The sequence below is a fragment of the Hippopotamus amphibius genome, chromosome 5 (assembly GCF_030028045.1).
Source record: "Hippopotamus amphibius kiboko isolate mHipAmp2 chromosome 5, mHipAmp2.hap2, whole genome shotgun sequence".
NCBI classification, from domain to species: domain Eukaryota; kingdom Metazoa; phylum Chordata; class Mammalia; order Artiodactyla; family Hippopotamidae; genus Hippopotamus; species Hippopotamus amphibius.
The window spans coordinates 31,987,751-32,010,827 of NC_080190.1; the positions used below are offsets into that span (position 1 = coordinate 31,987,751).

The window sequence follows — 23,077 nt, forward strand, 5'->3', positions numbered from 1 at the left end:
GCCCATCCGCCACAACTATTGAGCCTGCGCTCTAGAGCCTGTGAGCCACAACTATTGAGCCTATGTGCCACAATCACTGAAGCCCAAGCGCCTGGAGCCTGTGCTCTGCAACAAGAGAAGCCACAGCAATGAGGAGCCCATGCACCGCAACTAGAGAAAGCCCCTGTGCAACAATGAAGACCCAATGCAGCCAATAAATAATTAATTAACAAAATTTCATCTCAGGTTTTCTGTCACTAATCAGATATCACTGAACAAGGTTAAACTTCTTTTTTTTGGCCATGAGATTTGCAGGATCTTAGTTCTCCGACCAGGGATTGAACCCAGGCCCTTGGCAGTGAAAGCATGGATTCCTAACAACTGGGCCACCAGGAAATCCCCAAGATTAAACACTTTAGAGAAAGCAGCCTTTTAAATTAATGTGCTAAGTGTTTCTACATCTCACTTGAACCTTTTTGCCTCTTATCTTTCCCATTTAAAATTTCAATAAGCTTTTCTCTAGGCCTCCAATAAACTAATGCTTATGTTTGCTCAGCATTCTTAAGGCCTCTTTCAGAGCAGGGAAAAAGCAGACCTTGGGAGCTAAATTGCCTCTGGGAAGGTTCTTGACATCTGGGCAGGAAACCTAAGACCTGCATAGCAGTGGAGTGTTAATCTGTACATAGCCACACTACTTTAATTTATTAAACTTTATTGCAGTAACAAAGCAATTGTTCTTAGCAATAAAGGCAGAGTGTGTATAGGCAAGAGAATGGTCCTATCTCAGGCCAAGTCCCCTTTCCTAATGTTTCAGACCTGGGTTGGCTGGAATAGCCTTCCAGAATGCAACATTTATCCACCAGGTGTCATTATTTACCAGTTCTGGCAAGCCACTGGGCTGTCTCACTGCTGCACTTGATGGTTGGGATCAAGGCTAGAGACAGCAAGATGAATCAAAATAGATTTAGGAGAGGACTGGAATGCAGCTTGGAGGTCTTTCAAACAGCAGTGACACCTTTCTGATGAGATTTCCCAATCTAGCGCTTCCCCTGAAAGGGGTCAGAATTTGGGTTCTCAGGAGTTACCCTGGCTTCCTGCGGTGTGCTGGACTCAGGTTTGTACCCCTAAGTCTAAGCAGTCTTCCTTTTGGTAAAACATGGCCTTTCTGTGCCCAGCTGCCCCCCTGCCTTTCCCGTCTGGCTCCTGGTTCACGTGTCTTAGGGGATAGAAAACCACAGTAGAGAGACAAGTAAATCATTGCTCCTTCCCAGACTGAAGGTCTCTAGAGACCCAGAGTTCAGGACACAAATGCAAGAGGCTATGGGGCTGGGAGAAAAGGAAATGAGCATGCGTGACAGCACCTGGAGAGAGGCTACCTGGAGGACTTAAGTAAGAAGAGGAGCCTCGAACCCTCGTCCCCCTGCGATCTTCTTCAGGCTGCTCGCTCAGGCAGTCCCCCCTTGTGCTCAGAGCCAGCCATTGATGGTGAAATCGAGGTGCAGCGCCTCTTCCTGGGCAGGGCTCAGCTCCTGCAAGGGGGCGCGGCAGGGGCCTCCGTAGTAGCCAAACCAGTCCATGGTTTTCTTCAGCCCCGGGATCCCGAAGCGCCGGGTCACCTGAGGAGCAGGGCCTGTTAGTAGAGACTGGGGAGTACCCTGCACACACATCTGGGACCCAGACGTGTCACTTTCAGAAAGTTAGAGTTCCACCCTCCTCCCCCAGCTCAACCGAATCTGTGACCCCCAGGGTAGATTGGGAATCTAGAAGGCAGGTTGGCAGTAGAGAACACAATGCCAAAACCTAGAATGAAGGAAGGCACCTCCTTTGGTTTTAGCAGAGAAATCCACCCCGCTGGCCAGAAGAGTGGCATTTAGTCCTCAAGCTGGGATGGGAGAAGGCAGCAGCCCCATGGGGCTAGGCACTAGAGCATCACTGGTCTGCAGCCCAGTTCACTGGAACCTGACCCAGGGCACACCAGGCGTGGGAGGTCGGCACAGCCCAGGGTCCCCACAGCAGGGTACCCCCCCATCCACCCATAGCTCCTCCCTGATCCCAACTCCAAATGCTCTCACAGGGAAAACAATGCATCCTTGTCCAAAGAAGTTTTACTCTGTAACCATATATCATTAACTTATCTCTGAGCAAGTTCACTTACCTAGAAAAACCAGGGGGCCAGACAACATGATCTCTAAACTCTTTTCCATTGTAATGGGAGACCTAATTTAAAATCATGCATGGAGTTTTACAGAAAATGAAGCATTGCGTTTCTTCGCTTTTAGCATAGCAAGGGGTTGTTTCATGCTGGTGGGAAGGGTTAGATTAATCTTTGACTACCTAAAAACTAGGAAAGTAATTATTAGTGAATACAGTTTCATTTTGAGGGAAGTAAACCCTTAGAAATATGGGCTTCATGAAGGGTAAAAATAATAAAAGAAGTTGTTTGGGGTTAAAAAGGTTGGGAACCGCTGATGACTGACTGACTAATAACTATTCACCACTAGAGGCCAGTAGACTTTCGCAAACCCCCTCCCAGGCGTGGCCCTAGACATGCTCTAGTAACTTGGGCATTTCACCCCAAACCTGAGGAGGGTGGGAAAGACAATGGAAACAAGCAGTATCTAGGGGAAAGCTTTCTTCCACATAAGTGTCTGAAGATCTCTGATTGGCCCCTCTTCAGACCCTGAGAAAGGATTGAAGGCTTTGGAGGTAAAAACCATGCAAAGTCCTAAATATAGCCGGGACAGGAGGCCGGCTGGGTGGGAGGGTAGAGGAAGCACATTGTGTTCGAGCAGGGCAGGGCAATAAGGTGACATCAAGTTGCTCTTGGGGAGGCTGAGCCTACAGCCCAGGCAGCAGAAAGGTGTTCCAGGCATTCCTGAGTGTGTGCCCAGAGCTGGCACAGGACGGGGCACAGAGTGAAGGGTACGGCAGGATGGCATGCCAAGGGCTAGGATGGCAGCAAGCATCCTCTCTTCCCAAGAGACAGCCCAAGCTGCTTCATCTGTAATATTAGGAGATAACAACATCTATCCCATGTCACAAGAATTGGATGAGAAATATACCACTATTAGACCAGCTCCCAAGGGGCCTGGAAGCTCCTCCTCTTCCTGCCTGGGTGGTATGCAGGTTCTGGGACCTTGTCTCACACAGGAGGATGGGAGTGGGAGAGCAGGGGTCCTGCCCCATTGGAAAATCAGTATGTATAGTGCAGCCCGGGCCCTGACGGGGCTCAGAGGAAAGGCCTTCTTTTCAGCAATTCTTACAACCTGTCTATAGCGCATCCTATCCCAGGAGAACCTTCACATCCAGGGAAACGCATGCTTGCCTCCTCAGCTGTCCTTTCTCTAAATCTGAGTTAATCTGGCCCTTTGAGGTAAAGATATAAGCTGTGAGGGAAATTTAGAGCCCACCCACCACTTTACCAAAGAAAACATTGCCTAGCTCAGTCTGGGACTATCGCCTCAGGGGCAAAACTCAGTCACAAGACAAATATTTAATGCAATATTTTAAAAAATGAAAAAAAATCCACGATGAACAAAGTTTCAAAGCTTTAAAGACAAGATCCAACAGAGCCATGCCCTGTCATATTGTAGCCTGAGGCAAGCTAATTATGTGTGCCCCTATTTACATGTTTTGCATATTTTGAATGGTTAATTTTTTTCTAGAAATAGATTTGAGAAAAAAATGATTTTGATGTGTTTGCTTCCATTTAAGCCAAGGAAGTAAAATTCTAATACGTTATTTTTTTGGTATAAATAAAATATTTTAAACAAAAAAATATGCTGTGAATTTTAATGTGCCTACTTTTAAATTTTTCAGTATTTTTTTCCAACTACTTTAATGTTCTGGGAGGGAAAAATCACCCTTTAGAAAACTACTTACAGCTTCCACTTCCAGGTATAGGTGTATTTTTTTCTTATTCCTCCCAGTAAGGAGAACTAAAAAACCCAGGACATTACATAAAAACCAATATAAGAGTCTGAAATGCAGAGAGAAGGAAGACCAGCTAGGAACCTTGGGATCCAAGGAACAACACAGTGCTGCGCTCCTCAGCCCAGACTTGGAGCTGAACGAACAGTGGCCCTGAAATGCCAACAAGCACAGACCAGCAAAGCCCCACAAATGCCTGTTCTCTCCAGCAGCTGAGCAAGCTGGAGAACCTGCAGACAATAATCACTCTCCTCCGGCCAGACCCCACAGGAGAAAACTGTGGCTCCACCCCCACCCAGGGCAGCAAAGGCTGAAGTGGGAGCCAGAACTTCTACCCTACACTCAGCAGTAAAGGGTGTCCCTCCTCATCCATGAGGGACCTCTCAGAGGAGGCCTAATGAGGAGAGTCAGAATTTTGACCACGGCCCACCCTTAAGGCGGCCACCCTGCCAAACACACTCAAGGTGTCAGTGGAGGCCACACAGCGAGCAGTAAGGAGGCACTTCTACCCCTTCCCACCAGGGAGGTATCCGTAGAGGCCTTGTGTGGAGTTATTATTCTTTTTAAACTCCCAAAAAAGAAATCTCCAGGCCCAGATGATTTCACTGGAGAATTTTTAAAAAATGATTAAAGAAGATTTAACATCAATTCTCACAGTCTCTTCCAGGAAACAGAAGAGGAGGCAACACTTCCCAATCAATTAATGAAGCTATTTTTACCCTGATACCAAAATCAGACAAAGACAGTACAGAAAGAAAGAAACAAAGAAAGACAGACAGACTACATAACAATATCTCTCATGAATATGACAGGAAAAAACCCTTAATGAAATATTAGCAAATGGAATTCAGCAATATATGAAAAGAGTTATATGCCCTGTGCAAGTGGGGTTTATTCCAGGGATACAAGTCTGGTTCAATATTTGAAAATTATTAACGTAATTCACCATATTAATAGGCTAAAGAGGAAGAAAATCACATGATCATATCAATCAATGCAGAAAAAAATTTGACAGAAATTCAGCACCCATTCATGATTTTTAAAAACTCTCTGGAAACTAGAACAGAGGGAGAACTTCCTCAACTTGATAAAGAGCATCTACAGAAACCTACATTGTGCTTAACAGTGAAAGGCTGAATGCTTTCCCTTAAGATCAGAAATAAGGCAAGGATGTCCACTCTCACTACTCTGTTCAACATAGTGCAGGAAGTTCTAGCCAGTGCAATAAGGCAAGAGAGGAAATAAAAGGCATGTAGATCAGAAAGGAAGAAATAAAAATTCCCTATTTGTAGATGATATGATTGTCTATGTAGAAAATCCCCAAGGAATATAGAAAAAAATCTCCTAGAACTCATAAGTGAGTTCAGCAAAGTCATATGATACTAGATAACAACCAAAAATCAATTGTGTTCTTATATACACCTGCAATGAACATATGAATATTAAAATTAAAAATACAATATTATTTATAATCACTCAAAAAATATAAGCCCCTTAGGTATAAATCTCTCAAAACTTGTATAGGACTTGTTTGCCAAAAACTACAAAATGCTGATGAAATAAATCAAAGAAGGTCTACATAAATGGAGACATACCATATTTAAGGATTTGAAGACAACACAGTAAAAATGTCAATTGTTCCCAAATTGGTATACAGGTTTAACACAATTCCTATAAAATTTCCAGCAAAAGTAAAAATATATATACACAATATTTTTCTAAAATTTATATGAAAAGACAAAGGATTTAGATTAGTTAAAACAATTTTGGGGGAGAAAAAAGAACAAAGTGGGAGGAATGAGTTAACCTTAAAATCTTAAAATCTGATTTTAAGATTTATTGCACACCTACAATAATCAAGTCTGTATGGTACTGCAGAGGGATAGATCAATGGAAAGAACAGAGAATCCAGAAATAGACCCACACAAATACATCCAACTGTTTTTTGACAAAGGTGTAAAAGTAATTCAATAAAGGAAAGATCGTCTTTTCAACAGATGGTGCTGGAGCAAGTGGATATCTACAGGCCAAAAGAGAAAAGAAAAAAATGAACCTTGATCTGAGTCTCATATGCTTTACAAAAATTAACTCGAAATGGGTCACAGGCTTGTAAAATATAAAACATTTAGGAAAAAAATAGAAAAACTTCACAGTCGTGTGCTAGGCAAAGAGTTCTTAGACTTGCATCAAAAGCATGAACATAAAATATTGATAAACTGGACTTCCTCAAAATTAAAAACTTTTGCTTTGCAAAAGATCTGTTAAGAGAATGACAAGACAAGCTACAGAAGGAGAAAATACATGCAAATCACATTTTGACAAAGGACTAGTGTCTAGAAGGTACAGAGAACTTCCAAAACTCAACAGTTAAAAAAAAAAAAATCCAATTGGAAAATGGGAAAGAGATGTAAACAGACATTTCATCTAAGAGGATATAGATGGCAAATAAATACATGACAAGATGTTCAATAGCATTAGCCATCAGAAAAATGTAAATTTAAACCACAAGATGTCACAACATGCCTATCAGAATGGCAAAAAAAAAAAAAAAGGAAAAGAAAGTCACAACACCAAATGCTAGTATGCTAGTGAGGATGTAGAGCAACTGGGTCACTCATACATTTACAGTGATGTAAATACAATATGGTACACACACTCTGGAAAACAGTTGGTCATGTTTAAAACAGTAAACATGCAGACATTGTACAATCCACCAATTGTGTATTTATCCCAGAAGAATGAAAACTTATGATCACACAAAAACCTGTTCATGAATGTTCATAGCAGCTTTACAACCAGCTATCCTTCAACAAGTGAATGTTTAAACAAGCTGTTTATGGCCACACCATCAACTACTACCCAGCAGTAAAAAGCAACTATTGCTACATGTGCCTGAATGGATCTCCAGAAAATTATGCTGAGTGAAAAAAGCCAATCTCAAAAGGTTATAGACTGGGACTTCCTAGGTGGCGCAGTGGTTAAGAATCTGCCTGCCAATGCAGGGGACATGGGTTCGATTCCTGCTCCAGGAAGATCCCACATGCAGCGGAGCAGCTAAGCCCATGTGCCACAACTATTGAGCCTGTGTGCCACAACTATTGAAGCCCATGCGCCCAGAGCCTGTGCTCCGCAACAAAAGAAGCCACTGCAATCAGAAACCTATGAACCACAACAAAGAGTAGCCCCCGCATGCCACAACTAGAGAAAGCCCAGGCACAGCAATGAAGACCCAACGCAGCCAATAAATAAATAAACAAATTAATTAATTAATTTTAAAAAAGGTTATAGACTCTGATTTCATTTATATAACAATCTTGAACTGATGAAATTATAAAAATGAACATATTTATGATTGCCAGGGGTTAAGGAGGGGGTGGGGGCAGGAGGTGAATAGGTGTGGGTATAAAAGGATAACGAGGGATCCTTATGGTGATGGAAATGTTCTGTATCTTGACTGTATACATGTCAAAATCCTGGTTGTGATATCGTGCTATAGTTTTTTAAGATGTTACTGTCGGGGGAAACAGGGTAATAGGTACATGGGATCTCCCTGTGTTGTTTCTTACAATTTCATGTGAATCTACAATTATCCTAAAATAAAAAGTTTAACTGAAAATATGAATGAAAACATGTCGCTAGGGACACACATTTTTCTTTTTGCCTCAGACTCCAATATGGCTGAGTGCAGCACTTCCTGCACTTGACAGGCATTCTGTCTTGCCTCTTCTCCTTGACTTACCCAACACAGAGTTGGGGTACACGGTCTGACTACAGAATGGATTATTTGAAGATAAGACTCTCCTGGGAAAGCTGATCTCTGAGTACCTCCAGTCTTCCCACTCCTTTATTACTCTCCACCATCTTATTTTTCAGGACCTAGCCCCTTATTAAAGCTGACATAAAGGCCCATGTTTCCCTCTCTCTAGGCAGCACATCTTAAGTAAGTTTCCAGGACTTCTGATGTCACAATCACCCAGGATGCTTGTCTCAAGGACTATTTCTGGGCCTAAAGGAGTAGAATTTTAACCAGCTTCCTAAATGAATTCTCATGCACACTTAAGTTTGAAACCAATGGGGCTCAACTTTGTCTGAGGTCTAGATTTTCTGGGGAGGCACAAAGAGTTCCCACACTGGGATGTTCTCTAAAAGGACTTTCTGAAAGGGAAGAGACCAAGTGGAGACCCCTGTGCCAGCACTGGCTCCTGTTCCAATGACACAGAGCACCCCTGCTCTGGAGCCATCGGTTGGGAACTCACTGCAGTGTTTGGATCAATGAGGCGGTGCTGCAGCTTCTGGGCATCCTCCCATTGCCCTGTGAGGCAGAGTCGCTCCAGCTGGCACACCTGAGCCCCCAGGACATTGGCCAGGGTACACACGCCCCCCACAGCTCCTGCCACAGAGTAAGAAGCAGAATATCAGCCAGAGCCTCTTCTCGCAGAGAATTCCAAATCCTGGTCCCCAGCACCTCTTTTTTCTGAGGAGACAGGCTGTGGATGTTTACGCCTCTGATTAGCCACATCTGAGATATGCTCTGTGAGTTCACAGAGTACAGATTTCCAGAGAAAACATTTCCAGCACATTCAAAATAGAATCCCACAGGCTGAGGGGCAGGGAGCAGAGCCTGAAGGCTAACTCAAGGACAGTTCCTTCCCTGCACCCCTCCCCCACCCCAGAGTAAAGTCCCACCTGCCAGCTGACACCTCCACCCTCCTCCAATAGCCCCCTGACGCATCAGTCCTGGAAGGGGATGGTATGGATGGGAAGCCTTTGCTCTACTGAAGTTTTATTCCCCCCGTCAGTGAATGCAGCCTGGAACAGCAGTGAGGGAGGGGCTGGGGAGGGGAAAGAGCACTAGACATAGCCAGGAGACCCAGCATTTCCTCCCATTGGCTGCAGGAACTTGGACAAGTCATCAACCTTCTCTGGTCCTCTTTGGTCTCATCTGAGCAATGAACGTGGGCTGGCTGTGATCTCAGAAGTTCCTGCCACTTCTGCCAGCCTGTGAGTGTGATTCCAAAGCTAGCTAGGAGTGACTCACAGCAAAGCGGCCTTAAGACTGGAGAGAGAGTAGGCATTTCGAATGAGCTAATGTAGATGCCATTTATTGAAAACCTACTATGTGCCAAGCACTATGGCAGACACAGGGCCAATGCTCTCTAATCCTCATGACACCTCTCTGCTTTGCAGAGTAGACACTCAGGCTCAGAAAGGTCATATACGTTGCCCAGTGGTACTCAGGGAAAAAATGGCAGAGCTCAGATTCCAGCTCAGATCCCCAGCTTCCAGAGCCTGTGCTATTTTCATCTACCACACTCTCAGAAATGAAGCATAAATGGGTCCCCTCTACTCTCCCCTTTAGAGACTGTGATAGGGCAGAGGCGAGCTAAGCAGGACCTACACAACCAGCCAAAGCCTGCAGAGACCATAGAGAACAAGAACCAGCATTGGCCCCTGCATTGTTGGAAAAGTAATTCAAAACTACACTCTCAAAAAAAAAAAAAAAAAACCTACACTCTCTGGGGCTTCAGCTCAAGGCAGCAGATGCTTCCCTCCCCATCATGGGTCAAATCCAGTCTGAACCCAAGGACCTTGACCCCAAGCAGACAAGAGCAGGTGGTCTAATGGTGACATTCCTAGGATCCTGGACTGGAACAGAGTCTGATCGGGCAGCTGAAGATCCCCAGCCCAGCCCTGCCGGCCTGACAATTCGTTCTGGCTTGGGCCCAGGGAGAGAGGAAAATGTACTCCCGGACTAGTGGGAAGGGCCCCAAGGCCTCTGCCCTCAGACAATGATTTACAAGGTGAGATTAAAGGAGCTAAACTTGTCGCCTAAACAGGGAGTTTCGGACTTAGAGCAAACTGCAGGCATCCCCCCAGCAGGCTGGGGATTGTACACGGCCACCGTCCCGCACCCAACAAGGTCACTCACAAGCACCCCCTATTCAGATAGGTAAGCGGTGTGCCGGACCTCTGGGGTTTCTGAGCAGGCAGGCTGGTAAAGTCCCCCTCTCACTCAGCCCTGAGCCTCACCATCACTCCCAGCAGAACCCAGCTGCCTGGGTGTATCTGGAGCCCTCATCACAGTTTGGGAGCAGTGGGAGGCTTACCCACAGCATAGCTGGCCAGCAGGAAGCCAGCCGATCCAGCCAACACCTGGAAATCCTGCCTCCTGGTCTTGTGAACCATCAGCCCAATCCTGGTCACCTGTAATGGCAAACCTGGTGTGAGAGCTGGGCCCACGGGCTCTGCCACCAGCCTGGATGGGGGCTGGGCAAGTGCGGGAGAATGAGAGCGCAGGTCCTACAGAGATGCCCCCAAGTTCAGGCAAACCCCAGAGAGCCCACACAGGGACAGCGGGAACCCACACAGGAGCCCAGGACTCATGCAGGTCCCAGAGCTGCCCCGAAGCTGGCAGCAAAAGAGAAGAGGTGGAGGGTGGCCAGGCGGAGAGCGGCAGCCACTCACGTCACCCCCGCTGTCCTTGATGCCCACGATATTCGGGTGCTGGGAGAGCGTGAGCACCGCGTCCACAGGCAGGTCCAGCCCCGTGTTGGCTGGGACGCTGTACAGCACCACAGGAATTGGAGACAGGTCAGCAACCTGAGGGGCACAGGGAAGAGGGGACAGGGCAGCTGCCCCAGGCCTGAGGCGGTCTGGGCCCAGGTCTCCGCAGGGCTACCAGGACTGGCCCGCCTCCTGGGCTAGACTTCACAGTGCTATGCACCCTGATTGCAAGCACTAATCCTGGGTAACTCTTAGGAGTGCTTTCTGTGTGCCAGGCACAGTTCTAAGTCCTCTATGTTGTGATTGAATTCAACCCTCACAGTCACCCTGGAGGAAGATTCCATCATTCCTCCCATTTGAGAGGGGAGGAAACAGCGACACAGCATGGTCAGGTCCGCGTCCAGTGTCACACAGCTGGTACCCGGTGGCGTCCCTCCCCTTTCCCACAGCTGCCACTCGTGGGAAGTAGGCTCACCACTCTGCTCCCAGCTTCTCTCATCTTCCCTCCCCAGGCAGAGTCTCTGCCTCGTCCAGCTTCCTCTTGGCCCCAGGGCCTCAAACCCACGCCCATCCCTCACACCCACCTTGGTGTAGTGGTGAATGAGGGCGGCACTGTCCATGCGGCCACGGTAGTAGCAAGGGGTCACCACCATGGCGACGTCCGCCCCGACCTGGGCCATGCTCACCGTCAGCTCCACCGTGGCCTGAGTGGCTGCAAGAGGAAGGAGGAGGTCTCTCCTACAGACCATGGTGGGCGAAGGCAGGAGCAAGAGGAGAGGGCTGGGCTACGGCCCTGGGGCAAGCAAGGGGTGCAGAAGAGACAGAGCAAGCACTAGACTGAACCCAGCCCCAGGCCAGGGAGCCTGCCGCCCACACCCAGCCACTGCCAGGCCTGGAGCATTAAGCCTCACACTCGCAGCCGGAGCCGGCCAGCAGGAGCTTGTCCTTGGGCAGGGCCTGTCGTGCACGGCTCACCACTTCCAGGCGCTCACTGCTAGTCAGGAAGGGAAACTCGCCAGTGGAGCCCTGGACCACGAAGCCTGCAAGAGAGGAGACGCCGTCCCATCTGCTTATGAAAAAACAGATATGGGACTTTCACCCAGGTTCCTACCTCCCACACCACAGTTTTTCACCCATCTCCTTCCCATCTTTGTCCTGATGCAGGCAGTGGTTTACCCAGCTGCAGTGACAGTGTTCACACCTGTTTTTTCCTTTGTTTTAATGAGATATTTTAGCCTTACCAAAAAGAAGAGATATAATATAATCCAGCACCCATGACAACCCCTCCGGTCACCGTCTTCTTCCGCATCTCTGGCCAATCTCAAGTGTTTATGGTTCCCATTCGTGTCTTTTTACCCTTAAAACATACATCTGGACCCCTAAACAATATATAATATGGTTTTTGCCATTAAAAACTGTAGAAATGGGATCACTTAACCTCTCTGCACGTTGCCATTTTTGCTCACTGCTGTGTTTTGAGCTTTGTCCACAGCAGAACAGGGAGCTCGCATTCATGCATTTTCGTTGCTGTGTAATAGTCCTTGTGTGAAGTTAGATGACGGTTTTTCACTCTCCCTTGGATGACATTTAGAATATATCCTATTTTTGCTATTACAAACAATGCTGAAACAAACACGTTTAAGAGTTTCTCTCAGTTTAGATACTTAGGTGTGTAATGGCTGAGTCGCACGTAAATACACCTCGCTTGCCAAACTTTTTTTTTTTTTAATTATTTTTTTGGGGGGTACACCAAGTTCAATCATCTGTTTTTATACACATATCCCCGTATTCCCTCCCTCCCTCGACTCCCCCCCACCCTCCCTCGAGTCCCCCCCCACCCTCCCCATCCCAGTCCTCTAAGGCATCATCCATCCTCGAGGTGAACTCCCTTTGTTATACAGCAACTTCCCACTGGCTATCTATTTTACAGTTGGTAGTATATATATGTCTGTGCTACTCTCTTGCTTTGTCTCAGCTTCCCCTTCACCCCCCACCCCCCCAAACCTCGAGTTCTCCAGTCCATTCTCTGCATCTGTGTCCTTGTTCTTGTCTTGTCACCGAGTTCATCAGTACCATTTTTAGATTCCGTATATGTGAGTTAGCATACAATATTTGTCTTTCTCTTTCTGACTTACTTCACTCTGTATGACAGACTCTAGGTCTATCCACCTCATGACATATAGCTCCATCTCATCCCTTTTTATAGCTGAGTAATATTCCATTGTATATATATGTCACATCTTCTTTATCCATTCATTTGTTGATGGGCATTTAGGTTGCTTCCGTGTCCTGGCTATTGTAGATAGTGCTGCAATAAACATTATGGTACATCGCTTGCCAGACTTCTAATTAGCCAGTTCATACCCCAGCAGCCCACAGAAATAACTGCTAGTGTTCATTCACACCAAGACTCAGTGTGAACTCCAGAACTAATTTTTGCCAATTTTCTGGGTGAAAAGTGACATCTCATTATTTTATTTTGCATTTTCCTGTTTTATACATCATTTGTGAGGTTTCTAACGTTACCAGTTAAAGGTGTCAACCCTTTTATATCCACAAGAGACCAACACAATTGACACTCTTCAGCTGATCTAAAGGGAATGTTAAACAATGTTCCTCTCAGCTTTTTTCATTTAACTTTCTTCTTTCTCCTCTCTACTCGGTTCTATCCCAATTTTTTTCTTAAATACAACATACGATACATGAAAATTATTAATAAATAGAAGACAATTTGGGAGAAAGGAAAGAAAGCCAGGGATAATATCAGGATACAAAATCCCTGCAATACAGTTCTCACAGATGGGCCAGAAATTTGATTTGGAGCTTCCCGACAGTCAAGCCTAAAAGGGAAACGTGGTCAGCTGACAGATATGTAGAAATCAAGATAAAGCGAAGCAGCTGCCCTGGAGAAACACAGAGTTTCCTGGCGCTGGGACCAAAAGAGATTGTTCCTGTGAGTCATCCTTAAGGGGACACAGTGTGATGGGGAGTCAGCTTTATACCACAAACCTTTCTCCGTGCTGTTCACCACACCGTTAAAGTCCACTGAGTGGGTTGCCAGAAGAGCTCCCCCAGTTTTTTGCCTTGGTAACATTACAGGGAACATCTTGAGGCACACAGCTTTTGGCTTTTGTTGGATTGCCTCCTCAGGACCAATTCCTCCATGTCAGGCTAGGAGCCCGTGGTAGGAGCCTCACTCTGTCTTGCCCCATAGGCCCCAGTGTTTTCCCAGCAGATCATCGCACTCGCAGAGAGCCCCAGAGAGGCCTCCAATCCAGCCACGCCTGGACCAGCACCCTCTGGCTAAGGATCTAAAGATCAAATTTTGCTGCTGCCTCCCCAACCCTTCCTGCCAGGCGCCTTGAAGGAGGATTCTTGCTTCAGACACGTCTCCAGCCACAGTCACTCACTCCCAAGTCCCCTTTCATTCTGGTGGTCAGTTCCTGAAATCTCCAGGCCCCACAGGTGGACTTGGCCTAAACAGCAGGACAGCTGGGTCTTAAGCTGTGCCGCGTGGGTGAAGCAGGCCCCTGTGCCCAAGACTCCTAGTCGCCTCTCGTCATTTCCTTTAAGGGAGCGTCCGACCCAGGCCTGACTCCCAAGAAGGAAGAGATGCCAGGCTGGGGAAGAGGAAGTGTGATAGAGTCAGGCAAGCGCTGGACTCAAGCCCCTCTAGCTATTGGGCAAGTAACATCGGTCTCTGAGACCCCATTTCCTTTTCTGTGGGATGATGATAAAATCACTTCAATCCTGCCTTATAGGGCTGTCTTAAAGGCTCAAATGAGAAAATGTGCAAGAAAGAGGGCACTTTGAAGTCTGTGAACTGATACTGCCAAGAGCCCTCTCCTTCTCCTTGACCAGATGTCCAGTGTCAGGCCTAAAGCACTACCCTGGTGTAGAGGTGGGGCTAAAGGAGAGGAAAAGGCCAAGGTTCTAGATGAGTAGGGATTGAGGAAAGTGAGTGGTGGGGAAGCAGGAAGCAGAGCAGCAGGGTGGTCAGAGCCTGTGTTTTACTCCCAGTGTGGCCCCTCACCAGCTCTGAGCTCTTCGGCAAATGGCTTAACCAAACCTCAGCTACCTCAACTGAAAAATGGGGATAATATTAGTGCCCTTCTTAAAGACTTGTGAAGTTTACGTGAGATACTATTTGTAAAGTGCTTAGAGTAGCTGGAAACTGGCATTCAATATGTTAGTTGTAATCATATTAGTCAGGGGAGTGCTCAAGCCTTAAATCAGGAGAGTGGCAACTGTCACTTTGAGGAGAGGGAGGGTGGCTGGGGTGGGATGGGAGGCTGCACTCAGGAACCTCTTAGGCCTCCTCCAGCTCTAAGAGGAAAGGGGCTCATTTCAGATGCTTCTCTCCCTTGCCCTCAGGGTTATTCTGGCTGCTCTGGGGAGCCAGAATGGCGTGGTAAGCAGAGTGGGTGGGGGGTGAGGACACACAAGCAATAGGGTGACTTACTGTGGCCAAAAGGAATCACATTCTCTTTTATGTAAGGAGTATCCCCAGTCAGTGTTATGCCCTTTGGCCCATCAACACTGCCACCTCCTCCAAGAAGTCTTCCTGGAATCAAGTCTTCACTGGATAGCTCTCCCCTGAACTTCCATTACCTGTTCTTTGTCTTTCCCTGCTGCCTACTCAAAAATGCACAGAGATCCTGAGAACCCTTCAATCTGCCCAACCCCACTTGTTGGGACTAGGCAAAATTTCTCAAGCTGGCCTCTGCTGTGAAATGAGGAAATGGAATGTGACAGTCTTCTCAGTTCTCTTTGGCTTGAAGTTTTGGAGTCACTTTTTGGGCTTTTCCTCCTCCCTTTGCCTATCTCTAAATGTCCCCCTCCAGCCAAACTGACTGTGAGAGTCCCCCAGACACACGCCATCTTCCTGCCTCTACACCTTTGCTCCTGTACCTTTCCCTCTGCCCAGCACACCTCCCTAGTTGCAGCCCCTCAAATGCTATGAGGACCACAAGCCTTTCCTCAATCCGCCTCCCCCTTGGGCTCCATAGCATTTTGTCCTTGCCCAGCACTTGTCCTACATTGTCTAGAAGCACCAAGATCAAGGATGCTGTCCCCCTTATTTTGGCCTCCTTTGTGACACATAGCACACTGCCTGTTGATGTGTATGTTGATAATTTGTTGTATAAAAGAAAAATTGTCCCAAACCTGGTCTGGAGCAGAACTTTTTTGCATGATGTAATTCATAACCTCCCACTAGGAAGAAATGAAAGTTCCTGATGAAATGCTTAAGCAATTTCCTCATGAGTTTAAATGGAATTAAGCCTTGATCTGGGAAGCCAGCCACCCTCCCAGCGGACTCTCAGAAAAGAGTCTAGTGACTGTTAACCTCTCTTCTTTGTATCTAGTCTAATAATGGTTTAACCATTCTCTTTTCTTGTAAAAATATCTTTACTATGAATATATACTTGAGTTGGCTGCTTAGAGGCTATTTTCCTTATAGCACAACTGTAATAAAACTTTGACATCACTTATAACTAGTCTGAAAACTTTTTTGACTTTTAATTTGAACTACTTTCCAATTTACAGGAAGTTGTAAAAATCCCTCTCCCAGTCCCCACTAATAATAACATCTTACCTAACTAGAGTACAATGATCAGAACCAGAGTATTACCATTGGTACAATACTAACTACAAACTTTGTTTGAATTTTGCCAGTTGGAAACTTTTTCCAAAGTCATATTAGCTAATCTGAAATTTTATGTAATGTTTTTTTTTAAACTCTTTATTGGAATATAATTGCTTTACACTCTTGTATCAGCTTTTGAGGTACACCAAAGTGAATCAGCTGTATTTATACACATATCCCCATATCCCCTCCCTCCCGAGACTCCCTCCCACCTGCCCTGTCCTGGCCCTCTAAGGCATCACCCATCATCGAGTTGATCTCCCTTTGTTATACAGCAACTTCCCACTAGCTATCTATTTCACAGTTGGTAGTGTATATATGTCTGTGCTACTCTCTCACTTTGTCCCAACTTCCCCTTCACCCCCCGCCCCCCCGTAATAAGCTTTTAATAAGGGATTTAAGGTCTTCCAGACAAATAGATAAATGTATGCATTTTATGCATTTTAACAATCACTTTCAGAAGCCAAACCTCACTGCTCTTGCTTTCTGTCTAATTAGCCGCTTCCAACATTTTCCAGTATGATTGACCCCAATTTTTTTTTTTTTGGCAGCATGGTTGCCGCCTGGGGTATCCTAGTTCCCCAGCCAGGGATCTTACCCACGCCCCCTGCAGTGGAAGCATGGAGTCTCAATCACTGGACTGCCAGGGAAGTCCCTATTGTGAAGTACTTTAAATACACACACACACACACACACACACACACACACACACACGTATCAGCATTTATATAAAGTCACTTATTAGTAATGTCAGAAATATTCAAATACTCCCAACTATGCTCCATAAAAGTAATTGACAACATTTAGGGTGTTTATAGATTTATCCATCCCTTGCAATGATTCAGGGCACCTTCTTCCTGGAGTTTGAGGCCCACAGGTTGGGAACCACTAGTAAATCCATAATAGATGCGAATGGTAAGAAATTTCTATGTAAAGGAGACACTGGGGGTCAGTGCCATGTAGCTGACTTCTCCCAAGTTTCATGGGGGAGACAGCTGCCTCCCTTTAACTGCCTAACTAGGGGTCACTGTTTGCCTTAGAAATGGCTTCTTGGGGCCCAGGAAGAGGAGACAGGGAGAGTCCCAGGCTTGCAGGAGGGCACAGAGAGTGTCAGGACATGTGAGAAGAGGACAGGAATAAGTATAAGAGAGACAGACCTACTGGGGGATGGGGGGCATCGGACTCAGGGGGCAGCACAGGGCAGGGATTAGGGGTCTGGGCTTTGGAGTCAGGCCAAGCTGGGTTCTGACCCCAGCAACAACACTTACTGTGCATGCTGTCTCAGGAAAATTACATCTCTAAGCCTCACCTGCAAAATGGAGATAACGTAATACCTTCTTTATGGGGCTGAGCCATAACACAACACAGAGCATGGCATATACTAAAAACTCTAAAAAAGGCGGAGGGAGCTACTGGTAGTACCAATACTACTGCTGTTTAGTAGTACTGCAGCAGTGGCAGCCCCAGCCCCAGCAACAGTAGCATGAACAAGAAGAACAGTGAGTATGTAGCGCAGTAGCTCTGAAGGTAGGTGGTGGGGCGGCACCAACACGGCACCCAGCGGGGGCAGAGAGAGAGAAGCACAGTGTGAGCAGCAGTACACAGGGTGAGGGTGGCACCAAGAGGACAGCGGACCTACAGCTCACCCCCGCTGACTTCCTTGCTTTTCAAAGCCTCTCTTTCCCCGCTCCTCCCAGCTCCTGGCTGCTTCCTCCTTCCCTGGCAGCAGCAAGTCTGTGGGGGTGGAGCCCCCTGGAGAGTCCCCATGCCCAGAACCTGAGACCCAGGAAGCCCATGGATGGAGTCTTGAATCAGCCCATGTGAAGAGGACTGTGGGAGGAGAAACCCTCTTCCCAGAGGCCCGCCCAGACCTGGGGCTGGCCACAGAGCCCCCAGACTCAGAAGGAGGGTACACAAGGCTTTATTGGCTCAGTTCCAGGCACCTGGCATCAGCGTGATGCTCTCGGCAGCTCCTGGGATCTGCCGCATCCTTCTTCCCTTGGGTGGGTGTTCTGGGGCCTGCGAGTCTGTCTCAGCTACTTCAGTTCCCGTCAACTCTCCCTCTATCAGGGGCCATCAGAGGCATAGCCCGCTCACGGAGTCCGAGGGGCCCAGGACCCCGTGGGTGTCTGACGAAGAAGGGATCTGGACAGCAGCATCTTACCCTGGGCCGCACAGTTTGCCCATCAGAGAGACGGGCCTTACAGAATGCCTGTGATTGTGTGCCAGCCCTGTTGGGGGAAGGGGCATCTCCATCTGTGGTTAGGTGGCTTTAAAGGGGTGGTAGGCCTGTTGGCTGCGGTTGGGCAGGCTGTGGCACTGGTGGCTCGGGGGGCTTGGATAACCCTGGTGGCCATGGTGGCAATGGGTATGGAAGGTGTGTGTGTGGTTGGCACCAGCTATGGTGGTTTCCCGCTGGGTGAGGAAATTCCCTTTCAGCTTCATCTCCACCTCCTCAAGGGCCTTCAGCTCCTCCGGGTTGATGTCCTTGGCCTCCAGGTGGCCTGAGTTCTGGCAGGCTGTGGCACGCTGCAACATGGAGTTAGCCAGCTGCTGCCCCTTGGTGTCAATCTCCTTGGTACAGGCAGCCACGGCGGCCCACGTGGCCTCATCCGTGGACGAGGATTTTCCAGGCTCCCTGTGGGTCTCTTTGGTCAGTGAGGTCCCAGACATCCTCTGCTTGCTGGCGAAGGACTCCCGGTGAAGAGCCGCGCCCTCTTCTCCTTGCCTCGTGGTGCAGGTCTCCACGCTGCCACTCTCGGGCTGGGGAGCAGCGGCATTGCTGGGGGCCCCGGCGGGGTGGCCGCAGGCGGTGCTGCTGCCGTCAGCCAGCTTCTCTTCCGAAAGACGGCTAAAGTGTGATTTGATCCAGTTCTCATGCCTTGCTTTTTCGCTTTCTGGTGGCTCTTGCTCAGCTTGTGTGGTCTCAGAATCTGTCTTCCTTCTCCTCTTTCTCTGCATCCACAACACGAGGCCTCCGCCTCCGAGCACGAGGGCGGTCCCCAGCACCACCCTGCATGATGGGTGCTGGAGGAGCTCCAAGAAGGGCTCCAGGACCCCACGCCAGGCAGGCAGAACTAGGAGCACACTGGGGCCGCGGGAGCCCCGATGGAATGCTTCATGCTTGAAGGGACAGGCTCCCCGAGGGTGTCTGGCAGGCAGGCCCCCCCCCGCAGTGCCCTGCCTAGGAGGCCCCTCCCGCCTCAGCAATGAACCCCATTGTGAGGACGGTGGTTGAGGGTGGGGTGGGGAGAGGCCGCAGGATCCTTTATGTCTAGTCTGACAGGCATGGCCTGAGGCCTGGGACCTTTCTCCCACCCTGAGAGCTGTTCCCAAGGTCAGTGGGGAGGCAGCTTCCCAATTCTGAATCCCTTCTGCTTTCTGCATACGACCTATTCTGTCACTTAGGCCTGCTTACCCTCCAGTCTTTGATTTCTCTTTCTCCCCATCTGCTAGGCCGCAGGGGTCAGAGGCTGCTGGATCAAGCTGGCCATGGCTCAAGGAACCCCTTGGCTGGGCGGCACCCACTCCTGGCTGCCCAAGGGGTCTCCCCCCACGCAGGGCCTACCCCCACTGCAAGCTCAGTGCATTCCATTCCCATTTACAGCCCCCAGCCCCATTACTGAGAGGGTCCAGAATAAAAGGGGGTCCAGGAAGGAGCTCATTCCGGAATATGATGAGGTCACAGTTGGGGGAAGACAAGCGGTGGGCTGAGAAGGCAGAATACACAGGACAAGAGACCTCACTGAGTCCCAGATCCCTGGGGCCATTCCAGGACGGGGGCTGCTACCTCTTGCCTTACTGATGCACCTACACCAAAACTTGCTCCCGACTCCCCAGTAAATGGGCACAGTGTAGCTTATGAGCGGGTGGGCCCGCTGGCCAGGCTCCCTGTAGGTACAGACAACTGAGAGTCTGGCCCTCAATCCTAAATTATACCCAGGGCCTCTCAGGGTAGAAACAGGCCTGGGCCGCTCCCAGAGGCACAGAACACATTTTTTTTTAATGCCAAAATAGGGTTATAAAAATTGAGATATTTTAAACAAAATGTTTTATAATGGCTTTAATATACACAAAATATTATATACCTTATCACAGGAAACCATAGTCTTTCCTATACAATAAGGGAATAAGACAGAAGCTTGTTTTATGGGAAACATCATCTCCCTGATCCTGATGGAGTAGCTCCGGGGTCATCCACTAACCTCATTTGAAAATAACAATTCAAAGTTCACCTTTGAGGTTGTTTGTGGATGTGAGTTCAGGGACAAATGGCCCTTCTGCAAAAACCATTCCCTCTGGTCTCCGGTTATGTTTTATTTAAAAAGAATACTCTTTATTCAAATAATTAGTACAAAGTAACAATGCTAAAAAAGTGAATAAATAGTAAAAAGAGCTACACGGTTTCAGGCAATGGCTTCCAGAAGAATCTCTTAACTGGTCACTGATTCATCAAGGGCAGGTTCTCATCTCCTCGTTGGAGGACATTTAACTCAGTGCAGGAGGCCCTGGCAATGTGATATGTGATGGTTCCTCCCCTGCCCCTGAGTCTGGGCTGCAAAAGGGGGTGAGGAGCTGGTAAGAGAGACATGGATTTCCGCGCTACAGTGGCTCACTGCTCGCTTCCCGGGCATCCTGGCAGCATCCTGGGAGCTGTGCCAGGGCCTCGGGTTTGGGCTCCTTGGGAGGACTATGCTGAATGCTGTGGCCTAGTTCCCATTCTAAAATGAGGCATCCGAGTTAGAGAGATTCAGCGATTTTTCCAAGGTCGCCGTAACTGGCAGAACCAGGACTCCTACAGGCCTTCGAACTCCGGATGTTGGGCTCTTCTACACAGCGCCCCGCTCCCCGACATGTGGGGGTAAGAGAGAGCTGAGGTGGGAGCTGGCACCTGAGTAGGTTGTGTGGGAGGCGGACCAGTGGCCAGACTGCCAAAGCCACTGCAGCCTGTGCTCCTAGGCACCCCTGTCCCCGCGGTAGCAGTGAATGGGTTGGGGGGAAGCAAGGGTCCAGAGAAGAGCCTGGAGTGCAGGCAGACACTGGATGCAAAGTCCACCCTCCCCACCCCCTGCACTAGCGTGTCCTTGAACCTGGGAGGTGAAGCCGAGTCTTCTCTTAGAGATTCAAGGAGCTTCTTCTCACTTTTCTTCAAGAGAACTGGGCCTCAGCCCAAACCTGCAGGCTGAAGTGAACAGAGCCCCAGCAGAAACATACTTGGAGTTTGTGTCACTGCTAGTGTGGACATTCACAGGGCATTCACTGTCCCCTAGGGAAGGGTCGCATCCCCTCAGCACTGAGTTATGTGTGGGGTCTCAGGCCAGCGGGTGCCGTCACAACATGGCTCTGCCTGCAGTGGCAATCGTACTGTCACTCTGACCATCCTTATCATTGGAATCCATACTGTCTACACCGCCCTTCACAACTTACAGCATGCTTTCACTTGCATTCTCTCGGATTTTTCTCCCAACCCTCCTGTGATGTGGTTCCCACAGGTCAGATGGGGAAACTGAGGTTTAGAGAGATTTATCTCACAGCTAAGTCAGTGGCCGAGCGGTTCCATGTTCTGAACTGCTCCACCGCCCCAAGCCAGTCGGAACCACTCCATTCCCAAGTTGGTGCCAGTCGGGGTCTATTTGTTGGACTCTGGTCTAGCGACCCAAGCACGGCCGTGCAGTCAGACCCGAGTTCAAATCCCACCTCAGGAATTTATTAGCTGAGTGACCTTGGGCGAGCGCCCTCGTCACTCTGAGCCCCAGCTCCCCGTCTGTGAAATGGGCTCTTGACGGCACTGTCTCAGGGAATTGTCATGGGTGATGGATGGAGGTGGACAGGGCAGGATGGGCGGAACTTGCCACTTCTTTCGTCTTCATTCATGGTGCCTGTGGCTGAACGTCACAAATATGGTCTGGTCCCTGATCTCAGAGAGGGGAGCCCCATGTGTAATGGGGGGAACGAGTCAGAGGATCCAGGACAGGAATTAATTTGGCCAAGAGGGGCTTTGCCCAGAAGAGAGTGTGCAAACAAGGCTTTGAGGGAGATGGGCCTGCTGGCGGGGCTGCCATGTGACACCCCCACGACCCTCACATCCGCACAGAGTGGCTGGCTGACAAGGGCTTTTACGCCCGTTATCTAGTTTGATCCTCACAATAACGCTGGGCTAAGAACCTGAACAGTTTACAACTGGGGAAACTGAGGCAGAGAAGATTTAATCCAAGATCACAGGTCAGCAGTTAGCTTCCTGCCTGTGTCCTGACTCCAGGGTAACCGACTGTCCAAGAGCAGCTCGACAGAGGCTGTGTATCCTCCTCTCACATCGCCCCAGCTCCCACAGTGGACAGACCCCGCTTACCTCGGAAGGGAAAGATGCTTAGTTTGTGCAGATTCTCCTCCAGTTTCCCATAGTCCACCTCGGCCGTGGCAGTGAAGGGGGTGGTCACAGGGGGGTAGATGCCTGAGATGTCCACCTTTTTCCCCTCCTCTGAGGCCCAGCTCCCCCTGGTCCTAGACAAGCCCCTGCTCAGCCCCTGCCTCCCAGAGGACCAGACTCGGGAGGCCAGCATCTCTGCAGGAGGCTCGAAGCCCAGCTGGTCTCTGCCCCCGAGGGATGCTGAGTTTGGACTCCTTCCTACCCCAGTTAATGATCAATGTGCCCTAGTTAAAAATTTGCTACCCCTTGACTTGTTGGCCCTCGGGCAGGCCTGGGCTGGGTGTTCCCAGGGTCAGAGGCTAGGCCTGTTGGCTCCAAGGTGGTCTTCTCTCCCCCTGGGGAGCAGCTGGAGAAATGCCACAACCCAGTGTCCCTCTGGCCAGACAGAGGACAGGTTCCTGGGGTCATTATACTGAAGAGTGACTCCAGTGGGGCCCAGCCCTCCTCCCACAATTCCCAGCCCCAAAGCCAGGAGCCAGGCTGGCTTCCTGGCTTCTGCTTGGCAGTTGTGAGGTTGGCGGAGCCAACTGGCTGAGCAGGCCCTGCCCTGTGGGAGGCCCGGCTGGCCCGGCTGGGTGAGAAGCTGCCTG

At 48.8% G+C, this 23,077-nt stretch overlaps 2 protein-coding genes across 2 annotated transcripts; both read right to left on the reverse strand.

Annotated features, from left to right (window-relative positions):
* Positions 1-721: 721 nt before the first annotated feature.
* HOGA1 (4-hydroxy-2-oxoglutarate aldolase 1) lies at positions 722-22,636 on the reverse strand. The gene is made up of 7 exons (XM_057736248.1): positions 22,410-22,636; positions 11,325-11,453; positions 10,998-11,125; positions 10,375-10,509; positions 10,017-10,113; positions 8,166-8,299; positions 722-1,595 (listed from the first exon to the last, which is right to left on the reverse strand). The coding sequence occupies exons 1-7, from the start codon at positions 22,618-22,620 to the stop codon at positions 1,446-1,448; spliced, it is 984 nt and encodes a 327-aa protein (XP_057592231.1). The 5' UTR covers positions 22,621-22,636; the 3' UTR covers positions 722-1,445.
* On the reverse strand, positions 18,323-19,350 carry C5H10orf62 (chromosome 5 C10orf62 homolog). The gene is given in 2 exon segments (XM_057736247.1): positions 18,323-19,302; positions 19,305-19,350. Coding segments are annotated over 2 exon segments (1,026 nt in total).
* Positions 22,637-23,077: the final 441 nt, after the last annotated feature.